This window comes from Chiroxiphia lanceolata, chromosome 1, assembly GCF_009829145.1.
Source record: "Chiroxiphia lanceolata isolate bChiLan1 chromosome 1, bChiLan1.pri, whole genome shotgun sequence".
In the NCBI taxonomy this organism is placed as follows: domain Eukaryota; kingdom Metazoa; phylum Chordata; class Aves; order Passeriformes; family Pipridae; genus Chiroxiphia; species Chiroxiphia lanceolata.
In genome coordinates this window covers 66352089-66369112 of record NC_045637.1, presented here as the reverse complement: position 1 = coordinate 66369112, position 17024 = coordinate 66352089, and the positions used below count along the sequence as shown (strand labels likewise).

The 17024-nt window shown below is 42.2% G+C and overlaps 1 protein-coding gene across 2 annotated transcripts in view; it reads right to left on the bottom strand.

Annotated features, from left to right (window-relative positions):
• The window catches only part of LPCAT1 (lysophosphatidylcholine acyltransferase 1), a 61175-nt gene extending 50269 nt beyond the window's left edge, over positions 1–10906 (bottom strand). Inside the window, exons 1-3 of one of the 2 annotated variants that reach the window (XM_032710547.1) lie at positions 10661–10906; positions 3918–4060; positions 2157–2371 (exon numbers count right to left, since the gene is read on the bottom strand). In XM_032710547.1, coding sequence (XP_032566438.1) covers positions 2157–2371; positions 3918–4060; positions 10661–10777 — 475 coding nt within the window. In that variant the 5' untranslated portion in view covers positions 10778–10906. Of the gene's footprint in view, positions 1–2156; positions 2372–3917; positions 4061–10356; positions 10411–10660 lie in introns of those variants that run through there. The other variant, XM_032710634.1, reaches the window with a different exon arrangement.
• Positions 10907–17024: the final 6118 nt, after the last annotated feature.

Below are 17024 nucleotides of genomic sequence, written 5' to 3'. Positions count from 1 at the left end.
AAACTAATCAATATAGTGACTACTCACCTCTCTGTTAAGGTCCATTTACTTAAATAACACAAGCTGCTGTAATTAGTGTTGCTCATACAAAAGTACTCCTCTAAAAACAAAAAAGGTTTTTGAACTCTGAATCCCAGTTACAACCCTTGCTATGCCTCATTTCTGTGGCATTTTTGTAAATACTTTAAAAGGGACTACATAACTTTTGTGGCTGCATAACATAAAGCAAATGCAATGATACAGGACAAAACATCCATTTATTTGACTGCACTGTACATTCCAGTAATATTCCATCAAATGCTTTCTGTTTTTCTGTAACTGGTTTTATTCACACATGAACAAAATCAAGTGAATAATTTTTAAAATGTATTGTAATAAGACTAAACTTTCAAAAGAATTCTTTAAAAGTTACCTTGAAATTAAATTAGGTACATAGAAATAGTTTTAACTACTTGATGTGCATTATTTGTGTTTCGCTCAGTGGAACTGCAATCTCCATATCCCTACAAATTCTCCTCAGGTTTTCCCACTAGTTCCCACCGAATCTACAACGTGGGTAGTTAAGTACCCATTACAGCATTCTGTCAAATGCCATTCTGCCGTTTCATCACATTTCAGTAACACAACATGGCCAAGAGTTACCTCATCTAGTTTGGGTCCTCCATCCAGTCCACTTTAAAGTCAAATGGAGTTCCACACAGACTACTTTATTTTGCTGAGCCAGCAATTCCTAACCAGCAAACTGAGTCACCCGAGAAAGAAGATAAATCTTCTATGTCTTCTATGTCTGCTTCTAAGTCTGGCCTGCTTCTAGAGCCTAAGCTGGTCTGAATACACCTGTGCTGTATGAGAGTCCCAACATACTGTCTCACAACAGTATCTTCTCTCAGTACTGGACAAGGGTGTTCATTTTCCTTTTGTTTTCACACTATGTTTGTTTGCATACATTCGTTTTCAAAAGCACATGCTTGCACCCTTTTTGTTCAAAGCATCTGTTCATTTTTACACAGATTTTTCACTGCCACAAACTTCTAAACTCTATTAAGATATTCAGTGAAATTGAGATACAACTCCAGTTCCAGCCTGAGCTTTACCTGATACAGGCAGACCTTTATAACATAGGACTCCCTACATGAAACTTCCATGTGTAACCACTCACCATTTCTGGCCACGTCTCAGCTTCAAGTTTGGAATGCAACCTCAAGAACACATTGTCTAATGAAATTTTAGGAGGACGTCAACACCAACAGCCTGATTCCACTCAGTTGCAAAGGAAGCCAAAGCTTTTGTTTAGACTTTTAAACTAAAGAGTCCTACCCAAGGCCAGAGTAAAATCTTTTGTCATTTTTAGATTACCCATAAAATCTACATCATGAGACAAAGGGAGATTCTTTGAACTTTGCTGGCTGCTAGACACAATATGGTGGACTTACCCAAAATGCTTCCACATAGATTTTGTTTAGAAGTCTACAAGCCCAAAAAACTTGCACTTTTTTTTTTTTTGGCACAACTGCATTAAAAATCACATATATCTCTCAAACATTTGTGAGAATTTACACTGAAAAATGATAATACAAGATAATATTCAAACACTACTGACTCAGGCATCTGCTCTTCTCATGACTAAATCTGAGTGCACAACAATCTGCTCTTGCTCATCTCTCACACCCTGCCAGACACAAACTTTGTGATGCATGAAGGATTAGCAGCACTCCCTCAAGGCAGGGTACCATTCAGAGCAGACAACATTCCTAAATCATATTTCGGGCATGGCACGCCAGCTCGCACCAAGTAAGAAGTCTTGGTGGCCTCTCTCTCTAGCATCAGCCTTTGCTTCCATAGGCCCAACCTAATTTGGTTTTCTATCTGTCAGGTCTTAGAATGTTGCAATTTTACTGCAAATTTAACCTGAGTTCGGTAGGATTGCTCTGACTTCATACAATGATTCAATTTTGGAGAAAGAGGAAAAAGAACAACATCTCCCCCATTTTTTTCCTATCAACATTCCAAGTAGATCAGTTAAAAAAAAAAAATCACCATAGGTTATAGCAAATTTTTCTTTGTGTTTCAGTCCTTCTCATACAAAGCCTAAGCAATGAACTTCCTAAGCAATGATTTTTGATTGTTCTTGAAAAATCAAGTATCTACCAACTTACTTCCCCAAACAGGAATATCTTTGCTTTCTGCTTTCATCACAATGGAGGCGAAGGTCATAGTTACTGGAATGGCATCAAAGTAGGAAGAATGGGGAGCCACAGTTAATATTGCTGCTTCCGCTGGCAGTGCCCGTCTGCCTTTAACATTTATCCAGTGGAATCCACCAGCAAGCCACATCATTCTCATGATTGCCTTCAGCAAAACATCCACTATCCTGTAAAGAGTTGAGAAAACAGTTATGCTGCCACAGGAATACCTTACTACAATGAAAAGAAAAACATTGCTTAAAAACTTTATATACATCAGAAAAGTACAGAGAGGATACGATGCTTAAACAGAGCTTCAACATTGCACAGACTTCTAGTAGATTTAAGACCACTTTCAAGGTAAGATGCTGTTCAATTCATTTTATGCCTGAATATTAATCCATTTTAATCACAGTAAGATTGGCATTTATTTTATCATTAAACTAATTTTTATTCAGGCTATGACTGTTGAGTTTCTTCTACACAATGCCTAATGTTTTCTAGTAACACTTAAAAAGCTCTAATAAATTGAGTCCTAGGATACTGCTAGAATGCAATAACCCTGATTCTTAGTTTCAAGTTTATCCAAACAAAATAGTGGAGAAATGTAGGGCAGAGATTCTCAAATACAGGAATGACTACAGAATACATATGAGAGCACTGGAAATATTTTGCTTTCTTCCCTTTTCCCCAACTCCTCCTAAAGTGTTTTAGGTGATGTATTTTTGGTTTTTTGCTTTGTGGAGGTTTGTTGGTTGTGGCTTTTGTTTTGTTTGTTTGTTGTTTTTTTGTGGAGTTTTGTTTTTCTGGTTTTTTTAAAACGTTCTGATAGTCATAAAAAGAGAAACTTTGAACCAACAGAGTATAAAACCCAAACACAACAAATTGTTACACTTACAGGGACTGGGAAACCGGGGAGCAGGGTGACACTGAAAACTGGATTAAATGGGGGAGGGACAATTTAAAAGGATTTAAAATAACTGTATGCAAGACTGAAGGCAGTCCATTACTCCTTTAGTTATTATACTGACATCACTACGAATGAAATGTAAAGTGACATGCCTCTGTGGTTCTCAACCTCCTTCCCTCCTGTGATGCAAAACACAATCAGCTTCCCTCATGCTAGTGTCAGACCCTAATTTTAAAGTTCTCTACAGATGAGGTTATACACTCTTCCTTTCTTGCTCCTCAAACAGCAGTATTCATGGATGGGTGAACACTCTCTTACCTGCTACCTTAATCAGCATTCCAATATCAAAACAAGTACAGACTTTTAATAAGCACTAAAGTATGGGGCAAGCCCTCAGGCAATCAACACAAGTTTTGTCAATTCACCACAGGGTAGAACACAATGGGGTGAAACAGTGTAAAATAACGATTTAGAATATGAAATCTGGGCACATTCCATAGAGTCAATCTTCATAACCAGAAGTTGACATTACAAGAATAGGTGAAAGTGAAGGATGCTACAACAAAGCTTCACACTATATACTCAATAAAGATAAGAAGCCAGAGATACCAATTTTTCTCCCTGTAATTCTTGGGTCACCTGGTAAATCCAAGAGTTGAGGTATCTTAGTTTCCCATCTGAGGGAAGTATTTAATTTTTATATTTTTCTTTTGAAGAGAAAAGCACATCTCTGAGACAGAGATGAGGTATTTCCCATTTTCTCTATTTCAAACTGCTGAACTATATGATGGTTCTCTTAGTAGTTCACCACATCAGTGACTCACCTTCGCCACCAGGAGAGGGGCTTTTCAAGCTCTTGCTCATCAGATCCCATTGAAGCAAGGAATGCAAAAGGCCAGGCCAGCAACATCATAAAAGCAGCAAAAAAGAGTCGGATAGGAAACAAAGTCAAGGTCATGAAGGCAATCTGCAAAACAATAGTAAAAAAAAAAAAAGCATTATTCTAACACAATCTTAGACTGAAAAAGTCACCCACTCCTAGAAACCGATACCAAGTCTTAAATGAAAAATATCTAATATTAAGAACAGCAGAACACGACTCAATTCCAAACAAATAATTGTGGGAAATGCACAACAGTTTTGTATTCACAATCTTAATTATAGCTGAAACACAATGCCATTAGTTCAGCAGAGCTAATGGAGTCTTAGCTTTCCACTCTTCTGCTTACCCTATGTTTGTCAATGAATACAACCTCATGCTCTTTTTCCCTTTCTGCAGCCTCACATAAAGCAAATATTTAGCATGACTGTGTTGTAAATTTTGTTGCACTACAGAGAAGTCAGTCCATCACAGCAGCTACCAGACAGTGATGTACACTTCAGCAGGGTGCACTCACATAGCAAAACAGGATGCAAATGGGAAATCTCTTCCTCTCTAGTATGTTCTTTGAACCAGAAGCTGTGGGAATACTGTACAGAGACCCCTGGACAAACATCCAGACATGTATAGGATTTTAAGTTCCAGGTCTGCGCTACAAGGCACAACTCCCTGGAAAGCAGAGGTTTCCAAGAAATTATCCTCCTCTAGGAAGCCATGGTGAAGCCAGTTGTTTCTGCACCTCCTCCCAGCACTCTGGTTCTCAGAGAGGGCTGACAATCAGCCCTCTTCCTTCACCTCTGCTGAAAAACATGTCATGTTGGAACTTCTCCCTCAGTAGAGTCTTTCCTGAGCTGTTTGGAGTTATTTCCAACTGTCCTCCAGAAAATACTATCTGTGCAGTGATCCACTTGCTCCAGGAAACAGTTCCACAGTCCAAGTCACATCTTTCTCACTCAAAAGACAGGAAGAAAGAAAAAATATCCTCTTAAAGTGGAGGGGGTACAGCTTCAGGACTAGCTAAGGGAAAGAGAGGAAACTGAAAACTGTTTGAAGTTGACTGGGGTAGCATCAATGTTCCTCCAGCTGTACAATGGAGGCTAACAGAAGATGAAGACACTAGGAAGCAAGGGCCATGTAAAGAGAATTTAAAAGTAAATACGCTACATATTCACAGGTGTACTAAATAAGGTTAAGAAAAAAAAAGCACTTTCCAGCATCACAATGGCTGGGCAAAAATGAGTAACAGGCATAAGCTGCTGTCTCATGTTGTGCCTAATCTGATGAATCTCCAGGCTGCTGTGGAAAGTTTTATTCATATTCTTTTCTTCCCTGATGCAGATCCAGTCATCATGCAGCTCAGTCTCCCATCGATCAGTTCCCAATTCCTCTCACTTCCCAAAACAGCTCAGGAACCACCTCACCCTGCAGCTGCACATATCTGTAAATCTAGGGTAGGGGCAGGGAGCACACAACAGAAGAAAAGCCCAAGGTATCAGTTTCAAGGCCTAAGCTATCGGCCCACTGCAATACCAGATTTTACAGTGATGGTTCAGACTGGCACCGTTACAAGACATCATCTTGTAACAATAATGGTCTCAGTCCCCAAACCAGGATTCCAGTCCTTGTGTAGACTGCTTTAGTTTGCAGAACTGATAGAAAAAGGATTATTTTTTTTCTTAGATAGGCTATTTTCTCAGACGAAATAGTAAAACTTCACACACTGCAATGGTCAGATGAGTGCCGAAGTTACACCAACTCACACAACTCTGCATCCACAGAGAAGACCACCATGTCTGGAAGCAGATAGGGGAGCTTTCTGGAGATGAGAGAGTAGCTGCCTTCTAAGTTCTTAAAATGAGAAGGACCAGCCACCAAGAAATAAGGGAAACAAAATGCAGGTGAGGACACAGTCCTCTGGGATTCACACTCTCTCCCTCCCATTCCCCAAAGTCTCCTCCTATATCAAGGCAAAGCCAAATGGTAGGTGACTGGTAGTGAAATATTCCATCCTTTGCATCTCTGTAGCAATCCTTTGTACGAAGATCATTTTAGTGCCACATCACAGAAGAGAAGCAGTACTTGCATCCATCACGTCATGAAAGGTACCATAAATGTGCAGAAAAGGCCTCTTGATCTTCCAAAGACAGCACTGGTGGGAATGGCCAGCAAGAAGCAAGTGCACCAAGTGTGCAGGGTCTGGCTGTGACACCAGCCTCTTTTTAGCAGGTGGTAGTTCAGTACCTACTTCAGTACCTGCCCACATAAGAAATTTGGTAGGAGAGAGAAATATACTTAGCCCCTGAAGGAGGTTAGGAATCGTCAAAGACACTAACATTTGAAAACCAGTTCAGTCTACATCTACATTCAGACATCTTCCTGGGTAAGAAAGCCTCTATCCTGTAAAACAGGATAGTACAGTAATAGTGTCAGTGTCAGACAGAAAAAGGGATAAGATCCTGTCCCCACTGGCTATTGTCAGTGATCAGAATGCAGGAGATACACACTTCTGGTATGACCTTGTACAGATATCTTATGTTGGAGATCACATCTTTACACATTTAGGACATTCACCCAGACATGTCTCCTATTAAAATTACAAATTCTGTCTGCTAATAAGTCATATCTAAACAGCTGTGTTTTGAGATACATTTAAAAAACCCTAAAGGTTCACATTTGGAGTTGTATTTTGGGAGGTTCAGCTCATGATCAAAATTCTCAAGAGGGGTTTGACTACAGCTTATTTAAAATTTGCTGGTCTACAGGATCCAACTTACTTTTTCAGAAGTTGAAGTGTAAACTGTGAAAGGCCCATGGACAGCAGGAAGGGAGCGGATGGTCTTACAGCTTGTAACAGAAGGCTGCCCCGGGAAACTGATCTCCACTCTGCCATCAGAATGGCTTCAATCTGATGTAAGCCAAGTCACTTAAACTAAAAAGGTATCATATCTTCTCCTTGTTTAGAGACTCTGCATTCAGATTTGAGTGTGAACTCACGATGAAGGTGTAAAATATGGACTTAAAAGGGACTTAAGCTCTTCAGAACACCCAGAGCAAGAGAATCAGAGACTACCCTTGTTTCTACTTCTGTGGGTCCATTTCCTGTCTTGATATCCCCTATCATACCTCTCAGGCACAGAGAGGCAGAAAAAATGCAACTTTGAAATTAGCGATACAGTGAGAAATATCATTAAAAATCAGTTTATCCATAACAAAATTTCCATGACTTGTTATAAAGTAATTATAATGTACTGAAAAAAGGAAACAGTATTTGACATGGTAGAAGTTTTGATTTTTCTTTTACACATATCAGATAGAGATTACATCTTGCCCCACACTTTTACTTCTTCACTATTATCATCCCTATAGCACAACTCAAAGATGGCACTGAAGGAGCTATGAATTCATCCCTCAGCAATTCTCTTTCCCACTCTCCAAATTCCCCACTTGACACATTCATGGAAACAAACAGAGGAGTAGAAATTTTTATGTGCAACTAAGCCAAGCTAAGAGATCACTGCTGCTAAAGAGAGTGGTTCTGTTCACTCCCTCCTCCATCCTCCCCTTGAGTCAGCTCTAGCACTTATGTGAACTTGCAACCAGAGAATATAGCTCATTAGTGGGGAAAAAAAAAAGCCATCCCAGCAGAAGAAAACAATCAGAACACAGAAAAACACAATGATATGCTGGTTTAATGAGCCAAATCAGCTCACCAAGGCACCAAATGAATGCCAGCATTGGTGAAATAAAAGGGCCAGAAACACTGGAAGCAAGGAAAATGGCATCATACTGTGTTTTTAAGTAGCAGAGAAACAAAGCTACGGACAGTTAGTGACAGTTCAGCTCCGGTAATGCTTCTGCCTGTTCTGCAGCAGTAACTAGAATTAAGAGCTTTGATTTACGTGTTGGTGCCTAGAAGAAATTCATGGTTAATGAAATCATGTCTGTCTTCTTCTCAGAAAAGATCTTTTTATTACAGTACCAAAATAAAACAAGTAGCTTTAAGAATGACCCCTACTGTCACCCTCAGATCAGAGTAAAATAGCCATCATTTCTACAGGACGAATGAGATTCAGTTCTGAAACAGCCTCACTGCTTTTATGCTCCTGTAATCTCCCAGATTATAAATTTTATAAAGTCAATAAAAGATGACGTGAACAGTTCCTTCACAGTCAAAAGGATTTCTTTTTGCTGTTCTTCCCCTTTATGGTTGTTTTGCCGTCTTACTTCCAATCTTTCTTTCACTCCCACAGTCTCAGGCTGAAACGTGCTAAAATGCACTTACTTTTGAGTTGTATTAATGAATAAAAAAGCTAGTCTAACCTCTTGGGAAGTGCAGGACGAGGTTGTAGGGAAGATAATGGGGCTATCTGGCAGACCATCAGCAACAGACAACACACCTTCAGACAAAGCAGTCTTGTCTCCTAGTTTCCTGTGCTTCCTATTTCTTGTACCTGCATTCCTGACTTTCCTCGATAGGCTCTGCAATCCCAAATATCCCCTGCTAGATTCACAGGACAGACAGAAAAGCCTGTGACACAATATGTGCCCACAGCTGAACAGGAAGTGAGTTCAGCTGTAATAGTTCACACCGAACCCTCTGTAGCTGGCCAGGACTGTATGGAAGAGAACACGCACTGCCATAATTCACTCTGGGGAGCACTTCTTCTGGGAGCATTTCTCACAAGTGGAACAGTTCCACGGCTCTTCTTTAACAGCTTCTATCTCAAGCTCAACTTTTAATTGGTGAAGAAGCTGGAAAAGCATGACTGAGGCAAAGAAGAAAATCTATCACAGTTCCATTTGTCAGCTTACACGCTTTTTCCTCACGTAAAACTGCGAAAATAAGACTGTAAGAAAGGCTGGGTTCAAGAAATCGGTGCTGCTGTGTATCAGTAAAATATAACTCACTTAAAAAGCAAGACCAAGACACGTTCTTTGGCAAGGCAGCTATTCCTTTGGTCTGTGCACCGTCAAAAATTACAGAGCTTTAAGCGTATCTTGCAGTTTTCATTGAATGTAATAAATCCTTGAAGTCCATTAGCAAAGCTCACATTTTGTACAGATACACAGGGCAGCCCACACAGAAGGCAGATATGTTCTACGACCAGTCACTTCGCTGACGAAGCACCTAAAAGTCTGTCAGGACTAAGAACAGATCAGCAATGCTGATTGCTCCTATAAGACTCAATACTGCAAAAACTGTAAAACTGATACTCTGCTGTCCCAGTAGTATTTTCAAAATTTCTTATAAATAACCAAGTAGGAAGTAACAGTTAAAAAATATAATAACACTGCAAAATGAAATATTGTTATAACTGGACACAATTCTAGTCCCTATGAATACATGCTATCTTTGCTTCTCTCTGCTCCCTGAAAGACTTCTACCTCATTAATTACACAGAAAATGTGACTTCAGGAACAAAGTAGGGGAACACTGAAAGGAAATCATTATAACTATGCAATTTATTGAGGAAGCCCTAGGTATAAACTAAATGCAGCAAATGACAGATACCTTTTCTCACTTTTCTGGCTCAAGCAACAGTTTCTCAGTGACCACTGAATACATACCGGGAAACTTGATTAAAAAAGTAAAAATCTTTTCTCCTGGAGTCTACTATAAATTCCTTGGCTGCCAGATACGTAACACGAGGCACATTCCAATGTTTTTTAAGTCAGGCCATACGTATCTTGTGTTAAATATCTGGACAGCAACAGGGCATTGCAACAACGAACTTCACTCAAAATGTAATTAAATCAAAACTGGATCTAGAGCACCTTGATCCAAAAGGTTCGCTACTAGTGGATCTTAATTTCCCATATCGATAGGTACTGTACGCTGTTACACTCCCAAAACAACAGCTTTAAAGAACTTAAGTATTACAGTGATGGAAGTCACAGAAATGGTCAGCCCCTCATAAGGTGAGTCTCTGGCGGTATTTCTCTCTCCAGCAAGTGACCCAGATCTCACCGAAAGCCTAAGACAAGGGCCATGCCCTTTGAATACCCAACTACCTACTGCTCACAGTGCGAGGCGAGTGAGGCTGAGGCACAGAGGGGGTGGAAAAAAACCCCAACCAATCAACCAAATAAAAAGCCATGCAACTGCAAATTTGCATCTTAATACTGCTTCCTATCATCTCACCGCTACCTGTACAATGCCTAAATTACGCCGCAGGGACTATTTACCTAGGAGCCAAACTTGGGCTGCACGGGATGCCTCGGCCCAGGGTTAATACCTCAACCGGACGGTGGAAACCATGGGCTCCGCAGGGCCGCTCCTCCGCCCCCCATTAAAAGCCAAACCAAACGAAAAGAAAAAAACCAAATCCAAAACAAAACCACTGAAAAAAAAAAAAAGGAAAGAAAAGAAAACAAAAACCCACAGGTTTTTTTTTTTCCTTTGAAGAAGGCATCGGAGCACAAGTTGAGGCGCTACAGCATCACGGCCGCCCCCAGCCCCCCGCCCGCCCCGAGCACGACGCCGCCGCCCCCGCCCGCCCGCAGCCCCCGCCCGCCCCGCACACCCGCACACACAGAGGTACCGGCTCCCCCCCGGCTCTCCCGGCCCCTCGGGCTCACAAAGCGCCGGCGGGGAGCCCCCGCCCGCCGCAGGACGCGGCCCACCGGCCGGTGCGCCCCAGGGGCCACGGCGCGGAAGGAGGAGGGGGGGGCCCCGCACGCCCCTACCTTGGCTTTCTCCAGGGGGCTGAAGCGCAGCTGGTGCACGAAAGGGCTCCGCGGCGGCGGCCCGCGCTCCCGGCTGCCGCCCACGCAGCATCCCCGGCCCCGGCTGCTCAACTTCATGGCGGGGCAGGACCCGGCGCGGGAGAGGGCGCGGGCGCTGCGCGGCGACCGCCGGTGCCCGGGCAGCGGCGGGCGGGAGTGCGGGAGAGCGGGCGGGGACTGCGGGCGGCACCGGCGGCCGGAGCGCTCCCCACTAGACGCCGGCCCCCGCCCTGCCGCGCATGCGCCCTGCGCGCCGGCTACAGCGGCTCGGCTGGGCGCCGGTTTCCGCGTCGTGTGGGAATGGGAAGCGGGTGGGAATGGGAAGCGGCGTGGGTAAGGGCGGGGGGAGGCGGGCGCGCACCCTCCCGCCCTCCTTCCCTCCGCCCACCCAACCACCCACCTACCCGCTCTGGGAGCGTCCCCCTCGGGCATGCCGGGAGCGCGGCCCCGCCCGGCGGGATGAGGGGCGCCGCCCGCCCGCTCGCGGGGTCCGCGGAAGCGCAGCGTCGCCGGTGGGAGCGGGGGTAGTGTCGTGAAGGGCGGCCACGGGGACCTGGGGTGGGGGCTGGCACCTCGCTCAAACCCCGGCGCGGGGGTGCTGCTGGGCGTGGGGCGGCGCGGGGGAATTTAAAGAAAAAAACCCCGAGGAATAAAAAGGGCTGAGGGATGTGAGTCGCTCCGGGATGGAGGTGATCCTTAGGTGCCGCGGCTGTAGCGGCGCGCGCTGCCGGTGGTGCTGAATGAGCATCGCCGGCGTACCTGGGAGAAGACAGGTGCTGTGCTGGCATCACGTGGCTGGCGCTGGGGAGGTCCGCGGGGAGACCCGCTGCTGCGAGCAAATCTAGACAGTTTTAATGATGTCTGGCTAATTTGCACCTTGGGATCTTGGCTGAGTTGCCTGAGGAAGTAGCTGAGTTTGGGGTTTAATAAGTCTTTAAATATAAAATATGTTCTCGAGAAGTGAAACAAACAAACCCACTCGTGTTCTGCCCACTTTCAGAAGACCAAGCGGGGTGACCTGTGCTGTTCTCCACTGTTTAACAGCAACCAGAGGGAAAACGAGGGAAAATATGTAAACGATATGATAAGAAATATGTAAGATATCCTTAATATGAATCACCTCACTTGACTTACAAACCAATTCTGATAGCCTTATTCAGTGACATTTGCAGGTAAATTGATAAAAGTAACTGCAGAAACATCATGGCTACTGTTTTTAATGATTAGGCTTAGAACTGCAAAATGGTCTCTGAGTCCTATGTTTAATACCAAATATACTTCTAATGGCTAATGCTTTTGAATTAATGTGCTTTTGAATTAATGCTTTGTTAATGTGTTAAACAAAGAAATCCTTTTTGACGTTTGAAAGAAAATTTTTCAGAGGTTAGTCTTCATGGTTTTGGAGTTTGCAAGGTTCTGCAGGCTCAGCATCTTTTAAGGTTTTTATGAAATATCCAGAATAAACTCACTTTGTTAATAGCAAATCCATGGATGTGCTAAATGGTAACTTGGTAAACTACTGTGAGAGCAACTGCAATGTCATCTGGACTGCTTAGTAAAATTAACACTTTCAAACAGGCTGTTACAGCCAAATGAGTAAGCCAAATTTACAGCCAAATTTTCCAAGGATGCAAGCCACGCCTCTGGAATGAGAGCTTAGGTCTTAGACTAAAAGTCATCTAAAAACCATATCAAGCAAACTATTATAGATAAGGTCCCGGTGCAACGTGTCCAGTATGAGTGTTGGATGTACTACCTGGATTACTGTGTGTATTACTGAGACTGATAGTAGAACAAGGTGTGTGGCTCTTAACATTAAAGATCAAGTCATGCAAAAAGACCTGCCAAAGGACTAGAGCACTGGAGGAAATATCTTATAAAAATACGTTGAAAAAGCATTATCGATTTGTCAAAAAGATCTGCAAGATTTGGCATGCTAAAGCTTTTTGAAATGGTCGAAAAGAACATAGAATAGAAATCAGTGTTTGGGAGCTGAGATAACCTAATGCAATTATAATAGTTTTAATCATGAACAAGATCCTTAGTTCAGTTTGGGACTAGTCGAAAGACTTACTGGCCAGTGGTCACTGTGTGATCCAGCGATCCCTTTTAACCTTAAACTCTCTGAAGTATTTTAGCTGCATTCCAAATGATTTGGCTTCCCTCTCCTTTTTTTCCTCTCCAGTGTCTTCCAGCCCGTTGCTAGTTCAGCCATACGGGGCTGATTTCAATAATAAACGACAGATTTCTTAAAGAAGGAAGCAGAGACTCTCTAACAGGGCCCACATGCCATGTAGCCAGGGCGGAGTTCATTGCATCTTCCCTCAGGGATCTCTCTGACTCGTCAGGCAGTAACAGCTGTCCTGGCAGGTCAGCAGGCAGGAGGTTGTGGCCTCTGCCTATCCAGCACACGGCCCATCAGAGCGCTCACTCCAGCACACGCACTGCTTCCCCATCCAGTAGGTGTAGGACACCAGGTGCAATGAGGGTACTGGAACAGGTTCATCTGTGAGATGCAAGCAGGCTTCTTTATTTCTGCTAGTTGTGTTTTATCCGTTTTCTAAAGCCAACTTCCAACGATGAGCTAATGTTATTATTAGTTGCACCAGAGCTTTTGGTATTTGTAGCGTCTTCCTCAGTTGTAAAATCTAGTGAAGTACTCACCACCTGACTGATCCTTTGGCTCTTAAGCCTCTCCTCCAAGAACACTCGTTCTGTATTATTGAGTGCATAAGCAGTATTCTAACTTTTTATTACTGCTTTCATGGGTTTAGTCTATTATTTTTTAATTAACCACATCTGTAACACCTGACAGAGTTTCCGCGAGACTTTGTAGTTTTATAGAACTCATTTGTTCCGTAGGAATAATATTCCATGAATTGTAACGTCATTGTAATGTCTAGGTTGTTTTAGAGTCTATATGTACTTACATGAACTAGTAGGAGGTTAAGAGGAGCTTCCCTGATTTTTGGTTCTCATTTGTTTTCTTTAAAATTCTGCTGTGATCAGTATAACTGATGAGTATAACTGAAGACAGATAACTTAAAAAATGTACAGCCTAGCTGTCTTAAATTTGCACAAATGTGTTTCCATTTCTCTGTAGTCCCTTTAATCTGAAGTTGTAAAAAGACGGATGTCAGCCCTGTTTCTTGTGAAAAAAAAATTGCCCAGTGAAGGAACTGAGCATGAGCCCTGGATCAGGGGCAATCCCATGGCAGGACTTGAATGGGAAGGGCAGGCAAGGAGTCTGAAAACAAACCAGTTTAGCATTTGATAAACAGAGGGATGAAGGGACCAGCCAACATGGCAGGGCAGAGTAAGCCACACTTACACGAAGATACCACTTACTGTGCAGAGAACTAGAAAATTTATTTGGATCCTTGCAGAAATACATGATAAAACTTGCTCCTGGAATGTTATTATATGACCCTAGGAGGATGGGGTTAAGACTCTGCAAGCATGAATAAAAAAGGGGCAGTATTTTATCCTTATAATACATGGAATCATAGAATTATTTAATAACATGTATAATCTTTGTGAACTAATTTGGAGCTTGAATAAAGTATGTCAATATTATTGGGGTTTGATAGCTATTTTTTTGTGCAAATCACTAATGAGACATAACTGTGGTGTTGCTATCAGGACTAGCATATGCTTCAGAAGTCAGCTAATAAGGGCTTATAATGATATAAGAAGAGGTGATGAATTTATTGCAGGATTTATAGAACTTACCTTGCTTCACAAGAGGAGAAAATGTGTGATACATTATGTTGGATGTAAGTGTATTATGATACAATTGGAAAAGGAAATGTTGAAGCTGGCTATCGTGAGAATAAATTGCAGTAAGCTCTCAAATAATCTCCCCAGGGGAACTGTGGAACCTGAAACCATTAAAACGAGACTGTACAAACATCTAAGTGCCATTCTACCCTGGTGCAGAAAAAGCTCTAATTGGTCCTTTGTGTCATTCACTTATATGATTTATAGGGAGCTGTATAAATAAGAGGACTCATGCATAAAAAGCATACAAATATTAATTGTGAAATATGCTTTTGTGAGCCTTGAAGTAGGAAAGGAGTATTCAATATTTAACAGCTAAACTGAAGTGGTTTTCTCAAAAATAAATCAAATAAGTGTTCATAAAAAGCAAGTATGTTGACCACAGCACTGAACTTTATTTCAAAATAAAAAAATTCTTGTCTAGGAAGAGTCCTTGCTTTGATTTTTATGATGGTCCTTGACCTTGATGGCCATTTGGTAGAATCAGCTGATACCTATTGAAGCATGATTCAGGTGCACTTCCACCCTTAAAATGATTTTTCTACAGTTGATTTCACATGTTCCATAGGGCGTTTTGTCTCTTTTTTTCTTATTTTTCCCTCATGACTCCCATTGCAAATTTATTCAGTGCTTAAACCAGGAAAGGTTGAAGAAAAAAAGTATTTTGTGAAGGGAAAAAGCATATAAGGTGAATTACTAGCAGTAGTACAGATTTTGCAATGAATATGTACTCACATTTTTCTTTTGATTTGTGAGGAAATGCAGAATCCATCTGACTATCTTCAATCATGAAAGGAATGGCTGGAGTTAGAGGCAGGTCTATGGCAAAAACATCAGTTTCTTTTTTTGATAGTTCTGTAGTGTCTTGGATGTGTCAGCCTGAAGAAATGAGGGCCATGTACCAAAAAAAAAAAAAAAAGCGATAAGACCTCCCTCATTCAGGAATTATTAGAAAACATAATAAAACATAATTCAGGGTTTTCAAGGAATAGTTGTTCACTTAATATGTACTTTTCACTTCAGGATTTGCATTGTTATAATTCACATGATCTCGGCTTCAGCAATTGCAAACAAACTCATCAATTCCCACCTGCTGATGGCCTCTCCGTAGTGGAGGAGGAGCAGGCAGAGGTGTTAGGTGTCACAGGGTCTTTGCCAGCAGTCCACACTTAGTGCACAAATCCTGCCCCTGCACACTACTGGGAGTGAGTGAATTTAAGGTGCAGTGTGGGCTGATTTCATCCTTTCGTAGTTGAGGAAAAGAAATTTTGGGCCTTGCTCAACTCATTCAAAGACTGATCCAAGACTGTGGAACAAATTGCTTTGGGATTTGAGATCTGGCTCATACTTGATCACTTGATCAATGCTGTCCCAATTCATCCTGTGTCATTTCTCTCTTGCTGTTCTTAAACTGAAACACAGAATAAAAGTCTGTGGCAGGAAATCTGCAGTATATGAGAAAACTGTGGTTTAAACATGTTTCAAAATGGCTTTTTGTAGTCTCTTTGCTAACTCATGCTTTCTTCTTCCCGACACCCCCTGTGAAGGACTATTGTCTCCCATGCAGGAATGTCCTGAGAAGATGTCCTAAGGTGTTCTCATTGGCCCCTTTTAACCCCTTCCTATTGGTTGTTAACCCCTTCCTGCAACCTGTAATGGGTTACTCTGTGAATCCTCCTAAGCCTATAAATGTAACCCCTCCCAACAATAAACTCTCTCTTGCCTCCTCTCCACACCGGTGTGCTGTCTCTGTGCCGGCCATGGAGCCACGTGAGTGGGAGGAGGGGAGAGCACCTCTCCCCTCCAGGCTCAGGACCTGAAGAAACCCCTGGCGCTGGAATCAGGTTCCTCAGATGGAAATGGAACTAGAACTGGGCCACCCCACACCACGGGGGGAAAGAGATCCAGAAAAGTCCATACTATTTCTGGTAATATCTCACAGATGTTTAAAAGTATTGCTTCTTAGGAATGGTTTAGATCTAGACTGAACTCCTCTTAGTTTTTATTGCAAAAACCATATCCTTGTAAATAGCCACACACACAAGGTGTATGAAGTTAAAAATAGAGCGCAGATAAAGGGAACTAGGTATAAGTTAAAGTAGCAAATATTTTCAGTGATTTCCTATGATTGTAGTCCCCTACATCTGTATTCATTTCTTTCTCATCTTCATATACACCTTCTCCCTCTGAATGTCCTGATGTTTCTAGTTCTGTCAGGAAAGAACAATCCTCAGGAAATGAAACAGTCTCTCCCTCACATAAGACAATCTTGGAGGGTAGGAAATGAAATCCTTGAATTCTCTTCTGTACCTTTTCAGATATATCTGTGGTTTGTAAGATATGCATGTTCATAAAATTCTGCAGATGTACTTATACCCCAAAGAAGGAGTTTTTCTCTCCCCCCATTTAAATACCATGCCCAGGTATACAGCAGCTAAAGCTCCATGACTGTCATGATAATTTCTGCAAGTTAGAACACTGAGTCAATATTTTTCATCCTCGAGATCACATTATATAAAGTAGATAAGAACATCTAAAGCTTTCT